The sequence below is a fragment of the Blastomyces gilchristii genome (assembly GCF_000003855.2).
Source record: "Blastomyces gilchristii SLH14081 genomic scaffold supercont1.2, whole genome shotgun sequence".
Classification (NCBI taxonomy): Eukaryota; Fungi; Ascomycota; class Eurotiomycetes; order Onygenales; family Ajellomycetaceae; genus Blastomyces; species Blastomyces gilchristii.
The window spans coordinates 1,971,598-1,998,131 of NW_003101681.1; the positions used below are offsets into that span (position 1 = coordinate 1,971,598).

General features: G+C 38.7%; 4 protein-coding genes and 1 pseudogene across 5 annotated transcripts; 2 read left to right on the forward strand and 3 right to left on the reverse strand.

Annotated features, from left to right (window-relative positions):
- Positions 1-8,458: 8,458 nt before the first annotated feature.
- Positions 8,459-8,539, reverse strand: BDBG_16299 (annotated as a pseudogene). The gene has a single exon. The product of its transcript is annotated as a tRNA-OTHER (tRNA).
- A 4,242-nt stretch (positions 8,540-12,781) lies between these two features.
- On the forward strand, positions 12,782-17,158 carry BDBG_01122 (minichromosome maintenance protein 6). The gene is made up of 4 exons (XM_031720194.1): positions 12,782-14,679; positions 14,733-14,868; positions 14,940-15,953; positions 16,055-17,158. Exons 1-4 carry the CDS (start codon positions 13,055-13,057, stop codon positions 16,175-16,177), a joined length of 2,898 nt encoding a protein of 965 aa, XP_031576268.1. The 5' UTR covers positions 12,782-13,054; the 3' UTR covers positions 16,178-17,158.
- A 10-nt stretch (positions 17,159-17,168) lies between these two features.
- BDBG_01123 (DNA repair helicase) lies at positions 17,169-18,111 on the reverse strand (the record flags this gene model as incomplete). Its single annotated transcript, XM_031720195.1, has 3 exons — positions 17,169-17,774; positions 17,837-18,013; positions 18,091-18,111. The coding sequence occupies 3 exons, from the start codon at positions 18,109-18,111 to the stop codon at positions 17,169-17,171; spliced, it is 804 nt and encodes a 267-aa protein (XP_031576269.1).
- Positions 18,112-18,463: 352 nt separating this feature from the next.
- BDBG_01124 (ubiquitin interaction domain-containing protein) lies at positions 18,464-23,039 on the reverse strand (the record flags this gene model as incomplete). The annotated part of the gene is made up of 11 exons (XM_002628170.2): positions 18,464-18,793; positions 19,053-19,181; positions 19,237-19,284; positions 19,570-19,582; positions 19,663-20,321; positions 20,426-20,934; positions 20,994-22,271; positions 22,334-22,477; positions 22,568-22,640; positions 22,719-22,787; positions 22,947-23,039. The coding sequence occupies 11 exons, from the start codon at positions 23,037-23,039 to the stop codon at positions 18,464-18,466; spliced, it is 3,345 nt and encodes a 1,114-aa protein (XP_002628216.2).
- A 1,026-nt stretch (positions 23,040-24,065) lies between these two features.
- On the forward strand, positions 24,066-25,635 carry BDBG_01125 (SET domain-containing protein; the record flags this gene model as incomplete). Its single annotated transcript, XM_002628171.2, has 1 exon — positions 24,066-25,635. The coding sequence occupies exon 1, from the start codon at positions 24,262-24,264 to the stop codon at positions 25,633-25,635; it is 1,374 nt and encodes a 457-aa protein (XP_002628217.1). The 5' UTR covers positions 24,066-24,261.
- Between the last annotated feature and the right edge of the window lie 899 nt (positions 25,636-26,534).

Sequence of the window (26,534 nt, forward strand, 5' to 3'; positions counted from 1 at the left end):
TCTTATTTCTATAGAAATTATATCAGATCTGTATTAACAGTGTTATCAGTATCAGTCAGAGTCTCACTCACTCTGCTAGTTTTTATCTGTTTAATTTTCTATTGAAGTTTCATTATTTCTAACTTTATATAAGTTATCTCACTTACAGAGAGTGAATTATATAAATTATTCTTATAATCTGATATTCTAATAATGTTTTAAATAAGCAGATTATTGGTGATTACTACACCTACTCTAGTCACGTGTCACTTCAATCTATTCATTTAGTGTAACTCGCGTAGATAGATTACACACAATATAATAATATTATTCTTCAAGACAGATCTGTAAAATTATTCTTATAGTTACTTATTATAGATATTATTAAGTTAACTATTATTTTCTGTTATACTTTCAGTACTTTCAGATTTTATTTTCTACACACTGACATGTATTTCTTTGTTAAGTCTGATATTCTACTAAATCTTAAATTAATTATAGATTTAAAGAGACATCTAGATATGTTTAATAATATATAAAAATGTGATTAATACATTATTAGTGATTATTTATAGAAGAACTTTATAATCTATTGAAGAATAATGTTATTATATATGTGTAATCTATCTAAGATGAAACTATATATAAGCTGAGTAACATGTGATTAGAGTAGATGTAGTAATCATTAACAGTAGATATAGTAATCATCAACATTTTCTGCTTTCTGAGGTGAAAATATGTATACAGAAAACTTGACCTTACTAAGTGCATCAGTTAACCTTGTTACATAATTATAACCCCGACCTTGCATAATAGAGTAATAATCAGTTAGTAATTGACTTTCAATCTTTTAATTCACTTATTTATTCATTCATTCAACTTATCAATCAATCAAAGCATGTATAACTAATTCATAATCAATTAAATAAATAGATAAATTCATATAGAATATAAAGAGATGTTTTACAGAATTAAATATATTAAGATAAAAATATTTAATAATTGATTTTAAATTGATTTTAAATTGATTTTGAATTAATTCTGAATTAATTATTAATTAATTATAGTAATAAAAATAAATTCAATCTGTATATTTAAGTAATTAACAATTAATTGAAAATCAGTTGATAATCAATTCAGTGTAAATTATATAAATACTTACTTTATTATTAAATTCAAGAATAATTTCAGTATTAAATTAATTTTGAATTGATTTTGAATTGATTTTGAATTAATTGTTAATTAATTATAGTAACAAGCATTAAATACTTGCTTATACTTACTTTGCTGCTTACGCAGCTCTCTCTATCACTTTCACTCTACTTCTTCTATTACTTCTATTATCTCTTTCATCTCTTTCTCTCTCTATCACCTCTTTCACTCTAATCTCTCTATCACTTTTTTCACTTCTTTTCTCTTCTATTATCTCTTTCACTTCTTCTTCTCTCTTCATCTCTACTCTCTCTATCATTATCATTATCTCTACTGCTCTGTAGTTCTCTCTACTCTTTTTATTATTATCACTGTCTCTACTGCTTCTACTGCTCTGCAGCTCTCTCTATCACTTTCACTCTCTATCTCTATCTCTCTATCTTTCTCTTATCACTCTGATCATCTCTATTACTCTAATCACTCTCTTTCACTCTGTATCATCTTCATCATTATTATCAGATTAATCAGAGCTGTATAGACTGCAGAGTTACTCTTCAATCTCATCTGAATTCAAAGAAATATATATAACATCACATAAGATTATGTTACAGAGAATTTGACACAATAAACATAGAGAAGATTATAAGAAATGTAAGTACTGTAAAGAATGTATAAAAGAAGCAGAATAAAAAAAAGAATAAAGATTAATATCAGAGCTATATAGACTGCAGAGCTGACTGTTCAATCTTATTAAATAAATTTAATAAAGTGCATGTGATATTATATGAGATCACATTACAGAGCATTTTACTCGGAAAAGTTAATTTTTCTATAATATATAGAGAGATAAAAATAAATTCAATCTATATATTTAAATAATTAACAATTGATTGAAAATCAATTAATAATCAATTCAGTGTAAATTATATAAATACTTACTTTACTATTAAATTCAAGAATAATTTTAGTATTAAATTGATTTTAAATTGATTTTGAATTGATTGTAGAATTGATGGTAAATAATTAAGTGGTTTCAAATTACAAGAAAAGATGTATTGAGCGAGGTCAGATAGTGGCACGGGCCACATTTGCGAGGTCAGCTTACATAACGAGGTCAAGTGACATACTTAGCAAGGTCAAGTTTTCTGCTTTCTGAGTGAACACTCTTGAAGAATAACATTATTATGTTGTAATCTAACTACGCGAGTTACACTAAATGAATAGGTTGGGGTGGCACGTGACTAGAGTAGATGTAGTAATTACTAACACTCTCTCTTACTACATCATGATCTATAATAAGCTGTCACTCAGAGCCTCTCTCATTCTCAAATCCTTTAAAAATGCAATAATAATTAATTACATGAATCAGACTCTGATTTTCTCATTAGAAAAGACATCTGTACAGCAATAACTGTAAAAATCAAGAAATATATGTAAAATTCATTGATCTGCTGTATCATTATTATCATTCAATTATTTCTTCTTCTCAATTTTCTGAATGTCAATTCTCTTGACAAATTCTTCAAATGCAGGCTTTATCAGTGACTTGATAAGTCTGTCAGCTATATTCACTGTAGAATTAACATATTTCATCATAATTTCCTCTTTTTCAATTAAATTATGAAGAATATGATATCTAATCTTAATGTGATATGATTTTCATGTTAAGAATTCTTTCTTTGCTAGATTAATTGCTCTCTTATTATCAACTCATAGATGTGAGCATATTTTTGCTTTTTCATTATTCATCAACTCAGTATCATATAATATATTATTCAATCAGATTATCTCATAAGCTGTCTTACTAGCTGCAATATATTCAGCTTCTGTGATTGATTTAGTAATAGATGTCTGTCTCTGCAACTGCTATGAGATCAGTAACTTATTAATCAATATAATATAGTCAGTAGTTAATTTGTATTGAAGATTCACTCTCACTCAGTCTGAATTATAGTATATCACAGAACTCAGATTCTTATCACTGATCTTCTTTCTGTATAATATGTCATGGTTTTTCATCTTCTTAACATAACATAGAACATGCTTCAACACTGCTCAACATGCTTTATATGAATATGAGTTAAAATATAAGAGATAGTTAACTATGAATACCAGATCTGATCAGCTGCTTGAGATTATTATTATTATTATTATTCTTCAATTATAGATGTATGCAGTCAGAGACTATGACATCTACCTGAGAACTTTTAGTTCTCAGGGTTTTTCCTATATCTGTAAAGTTAACTATTATACATTCATCAATTTCAGATATGCAAAATCAGAAAATTCCAGCCCAGAATACAAAAACCATTTACAAATTGCAGTGTTTTAACATCTTCTGATACTTTGAAACCATTTGACAATATCATGACAAAGGAAAAGAGAACACAGTCTTAAAGATAGACACATTAAATAGATAGATAGAAAGGAATTGAAAGGAAAAGATAAAGTAAAGAAAGACTGTAACAAAACAAATTATTAAAAGATAGTATATAGCTGTTTTAACAGACTATATCTGGTTGATTTCCTCCTCTTCATATTCAGATAATTCTGAATTTAGCCATTTTCTTGTAGCTGCTTGAGTTTCTGATAGAAAGTCTATTAAGTATTTAATTCCTGTCTCAGTTGAGAATAAGAATCTCATATTTAATTGATTTAGATCATACTTCTCTTTCAATCTGGCTCTGAGACTATTGTATAATGCACAGTGCATTACAATATGCTCAGGATTCTCATTTGTATTGCAGAATGAGCATTCTATTGAGTCAAATCTATCATCAAATCTTTGTATATAAGATTTGAAATAGCCATGTCCTAGTTTCAGCTGTATTATAGATGAGAATATTTTCTTTTTACATTTAATTGAACAAGATTTCCACTTGGGTTTTATTTCAAATCTTGAATAATGTATACTCTTCTTTTGTTTCTGCCAGCTTTCATTTCACTTGTCTAAACAAGATTCTTTTATTTTTCTCTTTATAAAAGACCAGGACACAATTTTTTGAATAGATCTGCTTAATTCTGCACCCTTTTTTGCAGCTGAATCAGTCAATTCATTGCCATGAATATTCATATAAGCAGGAACCCAGTGCAGATGAATTATCAGCTTTGATGTTCTTCTCTTTTGAATTTTCAAAACAGAGTTTAAGATCAGTTCAAGATTCATTTGATCATTATGAATCTAACTATTTCTAAGTCTTTTTAAAGCAGCTTGACTATCAGAGAATATCCATGCCTCTTTCAAACAATTTCCTCTTTTATAAGATTTTATTTCAATGAGTTTGAAAGCTTTCACTATTGCAAATAGTTCAGCATCAAAGACTTCAGATTCACAGTCTAGATTTCAGAAATCTGAGATAAAATTGATATTATCTTCAGTATAAGCAATGCCTGCGCCTAATCTATTCAAATTCTCATTTTTTGAGCCATCTGAATAAATCAGAATAGAGTCTTTTATATTGATTGTAGAGATTCTCTTCAAATGCTGTTCATATTCTTTCTCTTTTGATAGTTCACTTATTTGTAAGTCTATAAGAGATTCAAGCTTTTCTCTCCAGAGAGATAACTTCTCATGATCAACTTTTTCAACATTTAAAGAAGAGAATTGATTTTTAATCAGAGAGCATAGTCTGTACAGTTGAGAAGGCATTTTCTTTGAAGAATTATTTTCATTTCAATCAAGAAATCTATTCCAATTCAGTTCATTTCCAGAGTTAATTGATGGAAATGAAGAAGAGACTCTTTCTCTGATTATATGATTTGAGCTCATCTTTACAACTCTCAGAGCATAGTTCATACAGGCCTTTTCAAATCTAATAGCAGGAGGAGAAATTAAAGCTTCAATTTCCATTGCTTTAATAGAAGATGATTTGAATGCTTTCAGAATTCTTCTCAAGGCTCTGTTTTGCAGACTTTGAAAGAGTTCAGTGAAATTCCCTTGATTATTTCATCAAACTTGAACTTCATAATCAGCTACTGATGTAATACAGGCTATATATAACTGTCTCATAGCCTGGAAGGATAAACCTCTCTCTGTATTTGATAGTCTGATTATGTTGTTCAATAGTCTTTCTGCCTTGACAGTTCTTTGTTGAATGTGATATTTAAAATTCAACTTGGAGTTTAACCATACTTCTAACCATTTGACATTTACACTGGGTTTAATCTCTCTATTTAAAAGAGTTAGAGATGGTTCTTTCTCATTGAATCTAGGAAAGAAATGAATTAACTCAGTTTTATTCATATCAAATTGAATTTGATTGATATCTGCTCTAACAAAGATTTTCTTTACAGCTTCTTCAATCACTTTCAAATTCTCTTTGATAGTTTTTGAGCTGTAGATTAGACCAATATCATTCACATAACTTGGAGATTGCACTATTCTTATATTTCTATTTTTGAATAGATATGCAGTGTATATTGCAAATAAAATGAGTGAGATTGAAGATCCCTGTGATACTTCTATTTTTATCTCAGTCTTGTCTTGTTTCATTCCATCAAAGAAGAGTTGTATAATTCTTTTAGACATAAAACAGTTAACTCATTTTATTAGAGAAAGTGGCAGTTTTAATATCTTCAATGTCTGAATTAACTTTGACTTTGAAACATGATCAAATGCTTCTTTTATATCAATAAAAACTGCAGTTGAGACCAGACTCTCATGCTTTGCTATTTGAATATTATGAACAACTGAGAGAACAGTGTCAATTGCAGAACACTGTTTTCTATCTCTCATTTGTTCACTGAATAAAAGAGAATCACTTATAGAGCTTATAAAAGATAGTTGAGTAGCTATTATCTTTTCTAAAACCTTTTCTAGACAGTTCAATAGAGATATTACTCTATATGACTTAGGAATTGAAGTTTTTCTATTAGGTTTTGCAAGAATCACTTCAGTGGCTTCTCTCCAGTATTCAGGATGATATTCATTTTTCAAGAGATTGAAAAAGAGCTCAAAATATTCATTCTTTAAGTAGGAGTATGTATTTTGAATAATCAAGTGATTAATTGAATCAGGCCCTGCAGCAGTCTTAACTGAACTTGAGAAGATAGCTGACTCTAGTTCATCTTGAGTAAGATCAGGCCATTCTCAGTCATTTTCATCAATATAGTTGAGACATGACATATTCTCTTCCTCTGAATCTGAATCTGATGAGTTTTGAAAGAGAGTTCTCATAAAAGCTTGACATTTTTCCTCAAAAGAGTTTGCTGTATATGATTCATTCTGAAACTCATATTCTAAGGTTGGAAGTTTTGCTACACTTCTTGTTTTAGTATAGTTAAAAGCTTTAAAAACTTCTTTTTCTTGTGCTTCTTCAAGAAATTTATTCCAGCAGTCTGTTTTAGCTTTTTTAATATCTGAAAATATTCATTTCTGACAGCTTTAAACTCTTTATCAGAAATTATATCATTCTTTCAATCTCTTCTAGCAGTAGTCAATTGTTTTCTTTTAGATGTGATATTCTCATTTCATCAAGGTTTTGAATACTCAGAAGACTTTCTCTTTGAAATATTATCTTTAACACTTGCTAGAATAATAGATGTAATGAGCTTCACTCTATTCTCAAGCATTTCATTTGAGATATCTTGACCAGGGTTTCAATACAGCTCACTCTGCCTTTCAGATTTTAACAGTTTTATACTTTCTTCAACTGCCTTCCAGTCAGCTTTTTCAAAGTTAAACTGATTAGAGAGAAGAGGATTTTCACTCATTTATTCCTCACTCAGTTCAATATCAAATTGAATAATCTCATGATCTGATTCTGATGTCTCATTTGAATCAATAAATCAGTTTACAAGTCTTTTTTCTATTAGATTTTGTGACATGAAGATTAGATCTATAATAGATTTCTGTTTCATATCTTTTCTAAAGAATGTTTGTTGATCAGACTTGTTAACTAAATTTATTGAATGCTCAAAGATTCATTCAATCAGGTTATCAGCTCTTACTGCTCTTTTGCATTCTGAATTTCATTAGAGATGATGTGTATTGAAATCTCCTGCAATTATAGAGTTTCTTGATGAAGTTATGTTCAGAAATTCTCTATTAATTGTTCAGATGTTATTATTTTTCTTCAATGACTTTTCATTATAGATATTTATAAGCTGTATAGTATCAAACTCATTCTCTTTATCTATAATATCACCCACCAGAATATCAGGGTCAGACATGATATCAAATCTTAGATTAAATTGATATCTTGATCTCTTTCTTCCATAGATCACTACTCTCAACTTTATCTCAGACTTTTGAGGTAAAAAGCAGTAGTAGCTTGAATGAGAAATGACATATTTTTACTCAGTATCAAAATTCATCTCCTGAAGCAGTATAAAATCAACTTTTTATTCAAATGTAATTTGAAGACAAGAATAAATGCAATTTGAGTTTCTATCCACATTATTTTGAATAAATGTGATTTTTGAAGAGTTTTTAAACTTTTTTTGTTGTTTTTGTTGTATATTCATACTAAAAGAGAGTAGAGTAGAATCTAATCACTATCATCAGATAGTAGATTATAACTGTTCTGAAAAGTAGAAATCTCAACTGCTTGCATTATATCTAGTTTATCACCAGAGTCATTTCTCAATTCTCTAATCTTAACAGGAGTTTGAGGATTCAAATTCTGTTTACATTTAGCTGGAGAATTGGAGTTTGAAGACTACGGGCGCTAGCCACCCGCAGGATGCACCTTAAGCTAATTACATTTAACCCCCTATAATTAACCGACCACCGCGTCCGTCCTCTCGGGCCAGCCACTAATTTCCAGGGGCGTTAGTTAGTGGCTGCCACCGCCCACTTGGTGGCGTACACACCAAGCTTCCGGTTGCTGATCTCGGCCCCATTAGATGCCCATAGGCCTACCAATCAGCCGTCGTGGCCTCGCCCCGTGTTAGGGACTAATCATAGGCTTGATGACTGCAGTCCTCCCTGCCAGTATTAGGGGTTGGCAGTGAGCTTGCAGGCACTAGCCTATCAGGGTGCCCTGTCTAGGGCCTAGATGCGCGTCTAGGCCTGCTAGTCAGGTGGTTTTCAAAATCATTCCCTGTATTTGGGGGGGAGCTAGGCTCCGATGACGGCCCTAGTTAGGGACTTGCTTAAGTAGTGTATAACCACTACATTAGGCTTGACTCTATATCGTTAGAACCTTGACGGGTGCACAGTAGGATAGTGGGACATTGGCACCCCATGCCGGCCCTGGTGGGTGTTCGCAGGATCTCGCTTAACTAGTGGCTTGGCTTGCAGTAGAGAGTTCTACCCCGCACCAAGCCTTACTAATTAGGCTCAGCCCCTATTACATGGGGGCTTTCATGGGTAAGAAGTGGCAGGTGCCAGCGGTGGGATTCGAACCCACGCACCCCTAATGTGTGCGGCCTTGGTTACCAGTCTTACCAACTGGGCCACGCTGGCGCTGCTTGAGATTAAATACTGTAATAATTTCAATTCTTGACAATATCTTGTAGCTGTAAAGTTGTCATTCAATTCATTATTCTCATCAGATGAAAACTTCAGTTATATACTCATCATCATTGAGATTCCTGCAGGATTCATCTTATTTATACTAAAATCTTCAAGAATCTTCTCAATATAACAGCTCTGTGTAACTGCTAGATTATTATTTCTCTGATATTTAATCTTTATTTTAAGATATGACTTAATCTCTTTAATATTATTTATCTCAAATCTCTTTATAATCTCTCTCAATACTCAGTCTAATTGCTGTTCTTAAGATCTCATTATCTGATAATCATCAATATACAATATCAGATAGATCTTGTAAACAGAGTAATATAGAAATTTATTATCATAAGATAATATCTTGAATCTTAATGTAATGAGGTGTTTTATTACTAGAAAATATCATACTCTTATAACTTGCTTCATTTTATATAGACTCTAATGAAGTAGTCTTATCAAGCTCTCTCTGCTATGCTTAACATCTGTAAGCAGTTGTATATAGATTATCTTATTCTGTGATAGTATATCATTTAAAAACACAGATATATAGTCAATCAATTTAATCTTTCATTCTTTAACAGTTGATATAGTGAATAGACTGTGTGATGTAGACTCTGATATCACTGCAGTATATAATCTTATATAATGAATACTCTGCTATTGCAAGAACTCTCTAATCACTCAGTGAGCTTTAAAGTGAATGATTTCTCTCTTATTATTGAATTTCTGATTATATACTTATTTATCTGTAAGAATATTCATTTTCAGAGTCTTCTTAATGATAATATATATCTTCTTCTATTCAAATATCTTAATCTTCTTTTTCATTGTCTTATATTAATAGTCTCAGTCTGAGCTTCTCTTGACTTCTGTCAGTATAGTTGATTAGTCTGTCAGAACACTTAGAATAGAATCATTCTTATTAACAGAGTCTTCAGACTCTTCATTCATAATAAGCTGTGTCTTATTATTTAAAAGATAGATTGAATTAATTATACTCTCTAAGTTCTTATTAATAATTATCTTCAAAATATCTGACTTTTTCTTCACTAGATGTTATAGTAAGCAGTGCTGTCATTTCTCTCTGATATTCAGAATGTTTAATTTATTAGATAATTCATTAAATTCTCTTACTGTATTTACAGGTGTATTTATACTTATGTCAAGAGCTTCATTAAATATGATATCTTATACAATCTCAAGACAATGTGCAACAGAATCTCACATATGATATTGATATAATTCTTGATATTCAATCAGCTATTATTTCTTACTGCCAGTTCTATCTGTGAGCTTATTCAATACTTTCAAATTCTTCTTGTAGATCTTGTATCTTTATCTCTATATTCAATGAACAGAAGATTGTACTTCAGTTCATACTTTAAAAGATATAAATAATGTTTCTTTCTTATATTCAAATATCTTTATTGATATTGAAGATATGTTGATTATTATAATCACAGCTTATATTACTTCATCTCAAAGTTCTCTTTCTAATTCACTATTAAATAGTAGACTTCATATCTTTTCTATAACTATTTAATTCATATGTTTTACTGAGTCATTTGATTATAATGTATCAGATGTAGTCATTTCATATGTTATTTCTTTACTCTGATAGTAGATCTTAAGTTCTTGACTTTTAAACTCTTCTTCATCATCTCAGTATAGAGTTTTAACTTAATATTATATAGTTATCTCAATATCTGTGATAAAGTTTATTAATCTTATAGTAGATTCTTTCTTTCTTATTATAAGAATTACTTATCTATAACAGATTGTATTATTTATTATACTCAATCAGTAACTTACATTCTCTCTAGTGAGAGTGTTATTTCTGTTAAAAAGTGTTTTTTCACTCTCTGTCAGATTAATGAAGAATCTCATTACTAGCTTAACAGCTTATATTATAGATGCAAAGATTAAATATATTATTTTTATCTAAATACAGACTTTACAGAATGATAAAGCTCATTGATTAATAATTCTCATCTCTAGACATGAATCTACTATTATTTTTACAATATTTACAGAATTTAGATATTCTAGCTTTTAATATTATTACATCATTATAAGTTCTATAATCTTTGTATTATTTCTTTCAGATAGTGTTAATATTATGTCATCTTTTATCTGTAATATATTCACAGATTTAAAATCATCATTGAGTATAGTAAATCAGATCAAGTCTCTGTATATAACTGATCTTTTCATTTTATAGATATTATTCTCATTTAATCTTGCTGTAAATAAGAACATACAGTTGAGAGATATAATCAATATAGTATAATTATTCTTATATATTAACTACTTATAGATATAACTCTGATATACAAGCTTACTTATACTTATAAGATTCACTTCTAACTTCAGAACATAGCAGATATTATTTAACAGTATATTTATCTCTTTTACTGAAATCTTTATATCTTCTATAGCTGTAGCAGAGATCACTGTTTTATCTGTCATTTTTAATATTACTTTCATCTTCTGAGATTTTATCATGATAAGATCTCTGTGAGATATAATATAAGTATCTGATTCAGAGTCTAGAATTCAGATATCTTTTTCTATCTGATTACTTATATAGGTCTTTTTCTTAATACAAAATACTTACTTTATAATATTATAAATAGAAGCAGTATCTGTATTCTCTGCATTCTTGTCTTTATTCTTATTTCTATTTATATTGAAGTTTGAAGAATGTTTCTCAGAGTATTTCTTTCAATAGTCAGTCTGAATATAATTAATCTTTTGATAATAATAGCAGATTCTTGCATTATTATCTCTATATTCAGGTTTAAATTCAGTGTTCTTATTCTTATTATTATCTTTATTCTTATCTTTCTTATTCTTATCTTACATGTTATTAATAGAATTTCTAGATATATCAGTATTTACTTCATTCACAGCAGAGAGCTGTAAAAGAATATTATAACACAGACTTATAAAATCATTCTCTAAGAATTGAGTATTATCTTTATCAATTTAATTCATTTAATTTCTTATAAATGAGACTCAATTTCTGTTAACTTCTGTAAGTAATCTATTAAAAAATATGATATCTTCAATCTTATATCTCAGACAGATATAATCAGTTCTGATAATAATTAATTATTTAATAAAAGCTCTGTTAAATTCTTTACTTTTAAAAATTATTTTAATAAACTTTTTAAATAAATAAGTTCTATATATAGCAGATCTCTTGAAAAAGTTATTCTCTATAATAGTTTATAGAGTATAAGCTGATAATTTGAACTTCTTAAGTATAGTGAAATAAGTCTTGATCTGCAGAGTAATTACAGATTATATATAATTATATAATCAAAGATTATATTCTTTTCAGAAATATTATATATTTATAATAATATTCTTATTAAGATTATTATCTTCAAGAATATCATTGATTTCAGACTACTTTATAGTTAAAAAGATTTTCTCTCTTTATATTAAGTAGTTAATAAATTCAGTGAGAACTATCAGTCTTTTAATAAGTCTTACTTAACTTTTGAATTCTTCAAGAATTTTTATTATAACAGATATCTTCTCTTTTTATTAAAGATATTCTGTCAGATCTGCTTTTATCTTATTATCTGCAGAGTCATCTCTACTAATCTTTATCTACTTAATCTCATACTGAAGTCTTGTAATTTCTAGTCTTATATAAGTCTTCTTACTCACTGAGCTATTATTATTCTGATTACTTAAGCTTTCTACATTATCTGACATCTCACTGATATCTTCAACTGAGTTTTTATATATATTAAACTTATCAGACTGTTTCTCTGTGATAATTTCATTCAGCTCAAACATCTCTGAGACAGTTACTTTTCAGTTTATTACAGATATTAATAAATCTATACTCAATTCTTTTTATACTTCAGATATTTGTGAATTTCTTCTTCTATATATTAATATGTAATTCTTCATTAAGTTAGACTTTTCACTCAATCTCAGATTCATTATAAGTTTAATTAATTAATAAATCATCTAGACACACTTGTAATAATGTATAAAAATATCAATTTAGCACATTATTACAGTTATTTGTTGCTTATGAAGGGCTTCATAATCTCTTGAAGAATAATGTTATTGTGTTGTAATCTAACTACACGAGTTACACTAAATGGATAGATTGGGGTGGCACGTGACTAGGGTAGGTGTAGTAATCACCAACAAAAACGAGCGTTAGGTGGTTGATTACGTTAGTAATCACCAACACAAACCACTTTACGCGTGATCGTCCGGCCCGTTGTAATTCCTGTACGCGCTCGCGACTCCGACGCGTTTCGCTCCCACTTGGACTTTTACTTTGAGCTTCATTTGCAAGAGCCCAATTGTCCCAATCGCCCTTCGTTATGCTCCTGATCGAGCTCCAGGAACTTCTTTAAGAGGGACAATTTGCACTTAACGAACTGTTCTTGCACCTCTTAACGGAGTGCCCTGATATTAGAGTTGATAGCCACCATGTCTAGTCTGTTTGACGCCATTCTACAGTCCGAACTGGGCTCTAACCCAGGAAGCAGGGAAAGACCGTTTCCGTCCTCAGATCAACCACCCAGCTCCCGACATCATGCTCCATCAGAAAGCAATGGCCAAATGAGTGAGGCGGAGGGATTCGCAGATGATCAAGTTGTTGGCCCGGGCGGTTCCCTCGCTAGACACCCAAGACATCCCCTCTACGGGAGAGGACCTCCACCTGTCCAGGATGTTGCAGGCGAAAAAGTGCAACAAGCGTTCGAAGAATTATTGGAGACACATGTTGAAGAGCCCTCATCCTCAGGCGTTCCTCCGTCGTCCGAAATACCCAGCAACAAATACTACATTGCGCAAATTCATGGTTTACAACGATACCAGCTTTCCACCCTCTACGTCGACTTTACACACCTAACCTCCCTTTCAAACCAAATTCTGGCTGATGCTATTGCTAATCAATATTACCGATTCCAACCTTACCTGACCAAAGCTCTCCACAATCTTATTGCCAAATACGAACCCCAGTACTTCAGAGAGCATAGACAGATAAACAGCACGTCATCCCAGGCCGCCACGTCAGCCGTAGCAGTCGACAGCACGGAGCCTGACTCGTTAGCAGGAAAGACAAGGCACCAGCAAACAGACAAGGTGTTTTCATTGGCTTTCTACAACCTGCCGCTTGTCTCGAGACTGCGACAACTCCGAACTGCTCAGATAGGGAAGCTGCTTTCAATATCTGGGACTGTGACAAGAACTTCTGAAGTTCGCCCAGAACTTGCGTTAGGCACTTTCATTTGCGAGGGCTGTAACGCAGTTGTTGAAGAAGTGGAACAGACATTCAAATATACTGAACCCACACAATGCCCAAATCTGACATGTGGGAATCGTGTCGGCTGGCGACTAGATATCCGTCAGAGCACGTTTGTCGACTGGCAGAAAGTAAAGTTGCAGGAATCGTCGCATGAAATACCAACAGGTAGCATGCCACGCACGATGGACATTATTTTACGAGGAGAGATGGTCGATCGAGCCAAAGCCGGAGAGAGGTGTATTTTCACTGGCACACTTATTGTTGTCCCGGACGTTAGCCAGCTAGGTCTCCCTGGTGTCCGACCAGAAGCTACTAGAGACAATGGGAACTTTCGCGGCAGTGACGTCGGTGGAAGTGGAGTGAGCGGCTTGAAATCACTGGGCGTTCGCGACCTCACATATCGTCTCGCGTTCCTTGCCTGTATGGTAACTCCTGATCTCACCACTCCTGGCCGCCCAACTTCCCAGCAACTGAATGGCCAATCACAAAACATCCTTGCTTCCTTGAATCAAACCGACCAGCTAGAAACCTACGAGGATGAGGCGCAGGACCGACTACTCGAAACACTTACGCCTTACGAAGTACAGGATCTTAAAAAATTAGTTCATTCGGACTACATCTATTCGCGATTAGTGGACTCGATTGCTCCCATGATTTATGGACACCGAGCTATTAAAAAGGGCTTACTATTGCAATTAATTGGCGGAGTATCCAAAACCACGCAACAGGAAAACATGCAAATCCGTGGAGACATTAACATATGCATAGTTGGAGACCCTTCCACGAGTAAAAGTCAATTTTTGAAGTGAGGCATCTGAAAATTCCCTTATAAACCGAACTCGACTAACATTATGAAAGGTACATCTGTTCACTGAACCCTCGAGCTGTATACACTAGTGGAAAAGCATCTTCAGCCGCTGGGTTAACTGCTTCAGTCGTCAAAGACCCAGAGACTGGCGAGTTTACCATAGAAGCTGGAGCTTTGATGCTTGCGGTGAGTTTCTGACTACTGTTTTTTACAACCTCTGGCTGTTTGGTGTGATGATCCTGACACTTAGTATCTAGAACGGAGGCGGCATTTGCGCCATCGACGAATTTGACAAGATGGACATTAGCGACCAAGTCGCTATCCACGAAGCAATGGAACAACAAACTATCTCCATTGCTAAAGCCGGCATTCACACTACCCTTAATGCACGCGCAAGTATTCTTGCCGCTGCAAACCCAATCGGTGGGAGATACAACCCCAAAGCCACCCTTCGGGCAAATCTCAATTTCAGCGCCCCTATTATGAGTCGCTTTGATCTTTTCTTTGTTATCCGTGATGACCCCAATGAGGCCGTGGATAGAAACCTCGCTGAACACATCGTCAATGTCCATATGAACCGCGACGATGCTGTCGAACCGGACCTCACCACCGAGCAGCTGCAAAGGTATATCAGGTTTGCCCGAACCTTTCGACCTGTTTTCACCGAAGAAGCCAAGGCGTTGCTCGTGGAGAAATACAAGGAACTCCGTGCCAACGACGCTCAAGGTGGACTCGGAAGAAGTAGCTATCGCATTACAGTCAGACAGCTAGAAAGTTTGATCCGATTATCTGAAGCAGTTGCAAAGGCCAACTGTGTTGAAGAGATCGTTCCTAGTTTCGTCCGCGAAGCGTTCGATCTTCTCAGGCAGAGCATTGTTACCGTTGAAAAAGATGACGTGGAGGTTGATGATGAAGCTGGTGACCAACCTGCCAATAACTCCTCTGAGATTCGCGATGGCACTCCTCGCTGGGATAGGGATAGAGATAGCCCGATGCGCACAGGTGATGATGACGATCATGTGAATGGACCTGGTGCTACAACACAGCAGCCTCAAACACAGAAAACGAAGATTACATACGACAAATATATGCGAATTCTTAACATTCTTGTCCGGCGCGTTAACGATGATGAGGCCAATGCAGGGGAAGGGGTGGAGCAGGAGGATTTGATAGTTTGGTATCTTGAACAGATTGAATCGGAGTTGAACAGTGAGGAGGAGATGGAAGCTGAGCGGTCACTGGCCGTTAAAGTACTCAAGAGGATGGTTAAGGTTAGCTGCTTCTACTTGTCTTGTTTGGCATTATCCAGCCTTCTGCCCCGTTGATAAGCATTTGGAACCTAGACATCTAACTTGGCAATGCAATTCAACAGGACAATATCCTCATGCTCATCCGCGGTGAAGGCCTGGTCGAGTCCGACAACTCACAGCAACTGCAACAGGAGCAAAGAGCTGTGTACGTCTTGCATCCTAACTGTGCGATCGAGGAGATATAAGATTATTCGTCACATTGCTTCTAACGATGCTCGGTTATCAAAATCCCGAAACGCACCACACGCGATATTTCCCTTTCCTCGATAGTTGTGATTGATATACGAGATCATGCTTGGTGTAGGATTGTTAGTCGGTCAGGGCTGGGATTTGAATTATTTGACCAGAGGCGCGTTTTCAGTATCATTATTTACTGCTTGCATACAGACGTACCTTATAACGTTGATGATTCATTTTCCTCCGCTTTTCGCGGATATTGTGTAATTCATAATATAAGATTTCACGAAGCTCAATTGTATTCAGGAGTCGCTTCTCTGCGGCTCATTAAAACCCGAATGCGAACTCGGGCCTTGCGCCTCCACTAAAAATTCGTGAACCAAGACAAAACTTGCAAAGTTGGTTAAAAACAAATCATCGCCTGCCGTCTGTACTGTGTCCCGGAATAGTTCAATGTTGAAGAGAATCTAGGGGGTCCAGTACTATGCAGTATCGGCAAACAAAAGGGAATGAGCGCATGTTGCTCCCGAGAGGAGAACACAAAGTGTCTTCCCAACTTGAAGAGAAACACAGAAAGCTTCCAGCATCGCCAGCAGGGAAGCAGAAAGAAAACTGAACAAAAAGAAAGTAGGACTCGGATGAGTCCATAAACTATATTGGCTTTTTCATGCGTGAGCATCAACTTAAAGAGGAATGAATAGTTGGTGAGCGAACAAGAGTCTTAGCCCCGTCCATTTCTGAGCTTGTAGAACAAAACTAGAAAAGACAATAGGAAAAAAGAACAGGAATCCACAATGAAAATACTAGAGCCTCATGTGCACAGGCAGTCAGTTCACCTAATTGCGATTCAGCTTTTCAGGAGTCTCCGGTAGCCTCAGGGCTTTCGGGATTGAAACCCAGAGCTAACCCTACCCAGGTAGCTCCGGACCGACCAGATTCAACGGCCCCTAAATGCCGAAAATGTCACTGCCCTCGCTGGCTACCGCAAACTTAGCATCTTTAGAGGTCCCTGGACACATCAGAACCCACCTCACGGGTAGCTTGGCTAGGCCCGACAGGCTCACCAGTGCCATTTGCAATAACACTTTTGGTGCCTTTAGCAAGGGTACCACCCCCAATGCTAGCAATCTCACAGGTTTCGCCATCATTAATGGTTCCAACATCCCCAACCTTATCTGCAGAGCTCTCAGTACTCTCCGTATCCTTAACGTTCCCAACACCGGGAGGATTGCTACGGGAATCTGCGAGGCCATTAATGTTGCTAGCCGCGCTGGCACAGGTATCAGCCTCAGCTTGTCCGGGTGCCTTGCCAGTCTCGCCATCAAACACAGTAACTGGCGCTGCTTCATGCCTCCGTTCGGCTTCCTTGTCCGAAATAAATCTATACCCTCTTTCCATACTGTCATCCTGTTCAATTCCAAGAACAGTACAAAGGTTCGCGAGTGTATCCCGTGACGTAAGGACCTCAGAACCAATCACCTGTTCAATTCCATCCGTTTTTTCGTTTTGTATGAGCTGAATTCGGTCATCGATGCTATTTTGTACTACAATCCTGACAAACTCGACGTTCCTCTGTTGTCTAATGCGGAAAATCCGAGAAAATGCCTAGCATGCGGTTAGTAATAAAGATAGATGACTGGTACAGTAATTAATGTACATGTACATGCCTGTTGCTCCATGGCTTCGTTCCACCAGAGATCAACCAAGATGCATTTATTTGTAGCTGTAAGGTCAACCCCAATACCTGCTGTTCTGAGAGAGCATATCAAAATGCGGGCTGCCGGATCTTTAGAAAATGTCCTAATATGTTTGTCTCGTGCTCGAAGTGGCATTTGGCCAGTGTGCTTTATTGGATCCAGTGAGTGAGTTGGGAGAAAAATATTACTAGGATCAGAAGAAACTAGGGCTTAGATAGGCTTACCAACAGATTGTCCCCAGCCATTTTTCTGACACATTGAACTCAGAATAGAAGCCATTCCCAGAAATTGGGTGAATATCACCACTTTTGTTCGGCTGGATCTCCTGAACCAATCCGCCAGGCAGGAGCTGATTGCTGTTAATTTTGTTCCTGGCATTTTATGGCCTGCACGGTCCACCTAGTCCATAACCGTTTCCTTAGGGTCTCTGCTTCCAGAACCCTTTGTATTGGGTTTCCCTCTTGACCTTTTGCGAGGGTTTAACGGCACAATTTGGTTTCCTTCAGATTGGGGCGTGGCCCTAGCAATGAGCGATTCCAAAGACCCACAGAACATCGTTTGGCCGACAGGAGCACCACAATCACAAACATACCCTTCCTAAATCATTGTCTCCTCAGCACAGTCTTGACAGTAAATATGTAGGCACGATGTGAGATGGGCTGAGATTGGTGGGCAGTGGCATCTGATGCATTCTTTTGACTTATCCTGCTCTTTGCCGGGGAGCTTGAGAGTATCAACAAAATCGTTGACCAGTTTTTGCGACACTGGAACTCGGAGTATTGAGAGTTGAGCTTTATCGGCTGATGATGATTGTTCTTGCTCATTTTCTAGCAAGTTTTGCTCTCTAATAAGATCTTCGATCAAATTGCACATCTGCTCATCCTCCGGTTCTGAACATTCGCGGATGCTTAATTGAAGTGACTGTACCTAATCAATGTTAGAAAGTCTTTGAGCACCATCTGTGCTAAAAGTAGATGGCAAGTAAACATCCGCAGCCGGGGAAATAGGGTAAGTTTATTTTGACACTCCATTCTGTAGTTTTTAACAGGCTTCGAGAACACTGTCTTTTGTAAGCATATATCGGCTTGTTGACATTCAATAAGATGGAGGGACTACCGTGATTTGTTTCCAGGAACATCACAATAACCCTCTAGCAGAGCTCCCGTTCGGTTGTAGTGAAATTAACCACCAAGTCTCTGCCCTCTACACCTGGAAGTTTGAGGATAGGATGTCCGAACAACGTTTCATCATGACCACGATTCAGCATGCACTTGCGCAGCAGCTGGTTAATCCACGGGACTTCGGTGCCATGGTACTGGAAGTAGGCCTCGTTAGAATGTCTTAGATGAAGGCTCTGCGAACAATCGTACCTTGAGGCACTCCCTCGCGAAGTGTGAGAAGTCACCTCCTACTAGTACCTAGAGAAAATCCAAGTAAGGGTCTCCTGATAATGACTATGCTAAAGTAGGTCTATGAATATGAGTAACTAGATGTCATGGAATGTTAAAAATACCTACCCCCTGTTAAACCCGAATGGGGAAGAAAGACGAAAAACAAAATCCGAAAATATAAGTGAGAACCCCCCTCCCTGTTCTGATCATACGTCATCATATGTGAATAATCAATAAATAGAGAAAAGGGAAATAATGAAGCGGAAGAAAATTCGTGAGGCATCCTGGGCTCCCTTCAAAACCTTTACGAACGTAGGGCCTCAGCCTAATAAAAACATCATCATCATCTACGCAATATAGAGGATCATCCGATCTCCACTGCTCTCATACATGATACAGACTCACCCCCCCGCCGTACGGCTAGCCGGGTTATCGTAATCCACCCGCATATCTCCGGGGCCGCGGCTATTGCCGCTACTGTCATCTTCACCATCATCATCAATCTCCTCCTGGATCCGCCCCATAGAAACAGCAGGCTGGACTGAGCGCTTCACCGAACCACTTCCACTACTACCAGCCTGCCTTAGAATCGCCATTCCCCCACCACCAACTCCTCTTTCTTGCATCTCCGGCTCCTTGTCCTCCGGCTCACTGGGTGGCGTGTCAGGGAATGATGAGACTTGATAGTCGAACACATTTATCGTATTGCTGTCGAACGCAGAACTTTCCGGGAGGAGGCTAGCGGGGATCCGGTCATCCCACGAATAGTGCTTCTTGTGATTGCTGTTTCCAGCCGCATTGCGACCTGTTTGTCTGGTTCCAGTAGGCTCTTCTCCTGACACCGATGATGAAGAAGGTGCGGGTGCGTGTTCCAGGCCTGAAGCTTTCCCAGATGTTTGTTTTTGGGCACTTGAGGTCTCATCAAACTCTCCGCCCAGGGGTTCGAGGTCAGGCCACGAATTGTCGCTACCTTTTGCGGGTTCTTCTTCAGCTTGTTGTTGGAGCTTTTGAGCAAATTCCTCTCGTTCGCTTTCGAAGACTTTATTGTCCGCGTCGACAAATGCCTGTATCATTTGGGGTTCAGCGTTAGACTTTAATAAACACTTACGTATGAAAAAGAAAATAATAATAAAAAAATAATAACAAATAAATAAAGAGGATAACTCACTTGTAGTTGTGGCGGAAGAGGCCCCTCCTTAAAGTTGACCGCATTTTCGTTCGCGTATACAAGCAACACAGAACGAGCCTCTTCTTTCGCAGCGCGAAGCACCTCTATTTCTCGGACAGGCCGCACCGTATACCCGGCCACATCCATATTGGAAGGCAAAGGAACCCTTGGTTTCCTTAGTTCCTGGGGGATAGCTGAACATTGATGCAACGAAGGCACCACAGGAGTCTGCGTAGATTCTGCGTGCCGAGCTGTGGCATCATCAACGGAAAAACTGATTCGCCACCACTGCCACTCATCGGGCGCTGAGTTCGTAGAACTGCGCTCGTCGGTTCCTTCAATGCTCATCTCACGCCGTCTTAATACGTACGTAACATGAGGATGGGTACAAACGCCCCGCAATGTGTATTTGTTATGTGGTGGTTTTGCTGGGTCGTTAGACGCGGTGGTAAGCTCTTTCGAATACCGCCTTAATGCCTCGAGGGCCTGCACTCTCCTCTCCTCTAACGCTGTAGCTAGTATTAGTAAAATGGTTAACATTTTTGGAAGGGTGAAAAATGTTCCATACATCGTAGTTTCTGATCAATCTTTTCCGTGAGAGCCTTCAGTTCTTTAGTGAGATTCATAGCAGCCTCATGGGACACGACGGTTTGTTCCTGCATCTCTGGATCCCCAACAGACCCATTTACGAGGTTGTTCCGCGACGCGACTTGCAGTGCACTCACGGCTAAATCAAAAGTATTTCTGGTCTGGGATGTTGAATGGTCAATCGTTGATGCCGAGAATAGTCGCATCAGATGCTGCAGTTTATCGACCTCCACACTGGTCTCAATTCTGCGCTTGCGAATCTCGCGCGAGATGTCCCTACACGCTTCCATATATCTGTCCGGGTACCACACAGCAGGGATCTTAACATCGACGGATTTCTGCGTGTCCGTAGAGTTCAACTGCAGAGTAAACACTTCCCCAATACGATCTAGCCATATATCATCAAGTTCTGAGTCTGCCGAATCTTGCCACATTGAAATATCGATAGCATCGTACAGCGTTTCCACGAGGTCTGAATGAACGGGAAGTTCCAACGCCAAGAATTCTTTATCAATCGGTTCTTCATCCACAGAAAGCGGCCGTTTATAGGCCAATGATGAAAAAATTGTAGCTAGCTGGTTATTCGGCGTTGCTGCGACGGCAGCCCGTTGCCACGACTCCAAAAATTGACCAACATTGTATTCAGTGTTCCAGCTCTGGATAGATTTAAGATTGGCAAGGGCATCGATGCTTCCAAATGCGCGATGTGTAGAATCCAAAAACGTCATGAGTCTCTGCACTTCGAGTAAAACGTCATCGTGCCCACTTTCATCCATATAACCATCGTCGGCGAGAGTCACCAAGCTAGGAAGATTAATAGGTTGTCCATTCCACCACTGCGGGTCACTACCATAGTCATCGATGACCTTATCCCGAAGCAGCAGAGCTTCCCTCGCTAGCGGAATTGAATGGAGAATCGTAAGGAAGCCCGCTAGGTAATCTGCCTCGTCTGAAGGGCGAAGGAACACAGGTTCATTACTGACCCTCATCCGCTCCTCCGGATCTGGATGCATACACACTTCGCGAGCAGCGGGCTCTAGAAGTGTCAAAGCCCAAGCAGTTTCTTCATAATGATTCTGGGTTGCCGGCGCTAGCTTGGTTTGATTAGTGTTGATAACACCGGTCTCCTGACCGCCGCCATCGATGGAAATATCACCATTACCACCGAGTTCTGCATTCAGCGACAGAGCCACCGCCCTTTGGAGTTCGTGCTCCTCCTGCTCCGCAAGAGACATATGCTGACTTGGACCCGTCCCCGCTATAACACTAGTCAGAACCTTGACCAACATTCTACGGACAACGAACTTTTCGACAACTTACCAGCAGGTTTATTCAGCAGGCCTTCGATCGGTTGGCCTACCTTGGCTTCATCAGTGCGTTCGCGAGAGCCTATTCTGGATGGGGGTCGTGAAGGAGCCGTTCCATATCCAACGGGATGAACCGGATCGGAGTCGATTCTAAATGCTAGCAACATATATCAGTATGCGCTTGGTAGATCGCCTAGCCAGGAATACGATATCCCATCGCTTGCGGAACGTAGCCATATGAACTCACAATGGATATTTTGATTCTGATACCCATATCCCTCCTGTTGGCTGGAAGGTGGCATAGGCCAAGCTACCGTTGGCTTGATATAAACATCAGTCAACAACTATCTCTAAACCAACAAGCTGCGAAGCTTGCAGAGTATACGAAGGATGCTCACTTCAGGCTGAATACTATCAGGGTTTTCGAAGTAGGCATTGATAGCTCTATTGGAATCGCGGTTATTTGCCTAGACATATCATATAGCGCCAAAGACCATACAACGTTAGCGATGATGTCCCACGAAAAACATAATTCACGGTTGGGGCAAGTGTAACGTAAACGAAAGATGGCAACGAAAGTCCGAAGAAGAGAAGGCATGGCAATCCTGGGATCCTATTTTACATACCTCGAGGAAAGCTACTGCCTTCTCGCGGGACGCATTGGTGAAAGATATAAAGTTCTCGATCGCATCTTCAGGCAAATCGACAGAGGTCATCATCTCGGCCACTGGCTTCCGCGCAGTAACTGAGAGGGTGGTGCTTTCGGAGCAGTCTGCGGGTTAACTAGGCGGAACTGGAGCTTGCTCTTGGTGGGGAGATAGCTGGGGCTGCTGTTCTTGTTGCGGCGGCGGCCTAAGTATGCGGAGAGGTTCAAAGCAAAGCCAACATTCAGGCCAAACCCTTAGGTGCTAGCCGCGGGGCAGTCAGTGGTTTGAGAAAACTTAGTAAAGACTAACAGACATGCGCTTTATTTTCCTCATGGAGTATTGTCGGTTTGCTGTACAGTGCGCGCTGGGCTTGACTGGTTTGGGTGATTGTTTGCACACGGTTGATGGTGGTGATGTTGGTTTGAGGTGGTGATGATGAGCTCCGTCCGGACTTTGCTGCAGGAAGGAAGGGGAGCTCTGCCAAGAAACAGCCGATATGCGGTAAATAAAGAGCAAAACCAAACAATATTCCCCATAGCCATGAGCAGGCAGCTTGCAAGGTGCCTTTGGCATGTTTCAGACTATCTAACTTTATCTAAATATTTATAAACCAGTAAATTGAAGGCAAAGGTTCATATAGGGAGGGGATGGTTCTCTTGAATGTTGCATCTAGAAGAAGCATTGATAAGGCCGCATGCGTTATTATATTTCCATCTTTCAGGGAAATTTCATCAGCAACAGATCCTGGTGTTAATAATCATTACTTTTTCGGGTACTTCTGCTAAATTTGTAGATATTAAGTATCAATATGGAGATATCTACGGAGTAGTTTAACTCAGTTATAACAATTCGGGCGGTCCTGTTTCAAACAAGTGCCGCCAGGGGCTCTTTTGGATCTTCCTTTATGTCGATAATCGCCTTCAGCAATTGATACCTTCCAACCCCTGACGATTGTTTTGCACGTCCCCGACGGCTTTGACAAAGCCGTCCTTGGTTTCTCTCGTTTCATCAAACCTGATTTCCCATGTCGTAGCAAATGGATGAGAAACAATACATAAGAAAGATAAGGTCCCCGGAGAGAGAGAAAAAATACCCCGACAAAACATCATAGTCCTTGTACGAAACCGCCCAAGTTCGAAGCGTCAGAGGCATTACCAAATAAACAATACCATCCAACATCATATAGTATCAAACCCGCACCTTGGAAAGGATTCCGCCTATCGTATCAACAAATCGGAAAATCTCAACGGGTAGAATTACCCATATCGAGTCAAAGACAGCCACATCAACATCAATGGCAAATGACAACCCGCCCCGGATAATAGGCAATACCACCACTGAGGATGGACGGCAAAGATTCCAAGCGGAAAGCAGGGCAAAAATCTTGCTTCAAGCCCTATACCGCCAGATTAATCTGTGTGCCAATGTCCAATGGCTGAACTGCCCGTCTACTCGTTCGAGTCGGAGAGTACTGACTGACCAAAGGATATACAAAGCCAAGCGTAATCAGAACCATGCTGCGAAGGCTCTGGATATGATCATGAACTTCAATAAAGGCGGAAGAGGGCCACCAACCTTCGAGAGAGAGGCGTTTTCTCGCCGGCTCAGGAGACGCAAGAAGTCGAACACACCGGAGAGACTCATGAGACTCCAAAAACGCCTGGTTAGTGTTTGGAAGAGCTTCAGTAAGGATCCAGAGGTGTTCTCAATATGTGCACGTACAATTGTGTTCAGGGGTGCCGCTTTGAAGGAAACAGATCTTGTGTGGGAGGCCTTCGAGAAGCTTCTGGAAGAGAATTTTGTCAGTATCCTGGCGTTTGCGCAGACGAGGCGCCTAGACACCAAAGACACCAAAGCCTTGCTCCCCTACGATGGCCCGATTCCAGGCCCTATAAAGACGGGAGGGAGGGATGTAGAGACGCTGCATCCGCACGAGATTGTGGTCAACCTCGAGCGCCAACATTTGGAACGACGTCGTTTCGAAAACAACTATCAAGAGAACATCGGGAATTACAAAATTCATCCGACATGTCAAGATGATCCAACGTTACGCCGGCCATCCGATGGAGAGTGCGACGTTTGTTCATCGGACACACTCTGTGACTGCACATATCCGCGATATCCCGCCTTATTTCTCGAGCTGATTGAAACTGCAGATGGTCGGGGGGTTGGAGTGCGAACCCTAGCTAAGTTCACCAAGGATACTATGTTAGGTGCCTTTATTGGAGAAATTTTATCCGAGAATGAAGGGTTGCAGTATGATCCAGTTTATTGCTTGAAGCTCGCGGCCAAGACTTCCAATACCGCGAGGGCAGTTATCTGTCCCAAATGGTACGGCAATTGGGCTCGATTCGTAAACCACTCCTGTGAACCATCTGTAGAATTCCGCTCCCGCACGATTGGAAAACAAATATACATGATGATGGTGGCACTGAGAGACATCGAAGCGTTCGAGGAGATTACGGTCCACTACGGCAAACGGTACTGGAGAGAAAAGCAGTGTCTATGCAGGTCACGGGCGTGCAAAGACAAAAAAAAACCGATACCTCAGGGCGAACCGCATCCGATACCAACCATGCCACCGAATAACCCTTATCGGAATTGGGAACTCAGGAGCGAGCACGGGTGGGCGGAGTGGGAAAGACTGTATCGGACGGAAAACTGCTGATCGGGATAAATATGATGACTAGGTACTATTATTATTATGAATTTATGAGAGGCGTTTTTGATTGGAGAAAGCGTAGTTAGCTGTGGGCTCCCAGGGAGGCAAGGCCCTTTCCTTGCTGGTTGTTGTGGTCCTGTGTGTGGAGCAAAGTTTGTCTAGATAAGTTAGACAAGTGGATGGATAGATAAATAACTAACTTATGTAGATGGATGGATGGAAGAATGGAGGTTTTGAGGTTTCTCGGCAAACACTCTTTGGATGCCGGCAATACTGTATGGCGGCGAAGGGGCTCGGGATACGGTGTTTCTACTTTAACCAATAAACTGGGTGTTGTATAAATAATGAGCTTAATGAGCTTGTCTGTGCTGCGTTTTATTCCCGTTGTTGCTATTAAAACGTAACTAGAAATGATACTGTAGGAGATAACTTACCGAAGCTTAGAAAAGAGATCGAGGCGGCAGGCGGTGATATTATTATCTCGCTGGTTGTGTCTTCTTCGCGTCTCCACAATCCCCCCATTTCGTTCACCAATGCCCCCCTAATCATAACCCAAGCTGTGCTCTGGACTGCGGGGAAAGACCAGAGCCACTGTCCACAGAAGAACAAGGGGTCGCCGGAGCACCGGAGGCATGAATGAAGGTCGGCGACACAGCCATGCCACACAAACTTGCGTGAGAGCCGAGCCGCGCGCCGCCAGCAAAGGTGCATATATATCCCAAGAACAATACTCCTTCGCTACGACTGCCTTTTGTCACAGAGAAAATTCGTACTGGGGTCTCTTGAGTACGCCTAACGGAGCTGCACAACAACATACTACCACAACCTCCCTTCCCGAGCGCGTTGCCTTTCCCCGCATATTTTGGCTGCCGCCGGAGCGTACACATACCCTGAACTCCCACGTC

Bases quoted from the DNA above. Each gene is read 5' to 3' on its own strand.
- BDBG_01122 (XM_031720194.1), top strand. From the start codon at position 13,055: ATGTCTAGTCTGTTTGACGCCATTCTACAGTCCGAACTGGGCTCTAAC. The intron at 14,680-14,732 runs GTGAGGCATCTG...ACATTATGAAAG, and splicing joins AGTAAAAGTCAATTTTTGAA to GTACATCTGTTCACTGAACC. The intron at 15,954-16,054 runs GTTAGCTGCTTC...GCAATTCAACAG, and splicing joins TACTCAAGAGGATGGTTAAG to GACAATATCCTCATGCTCAT.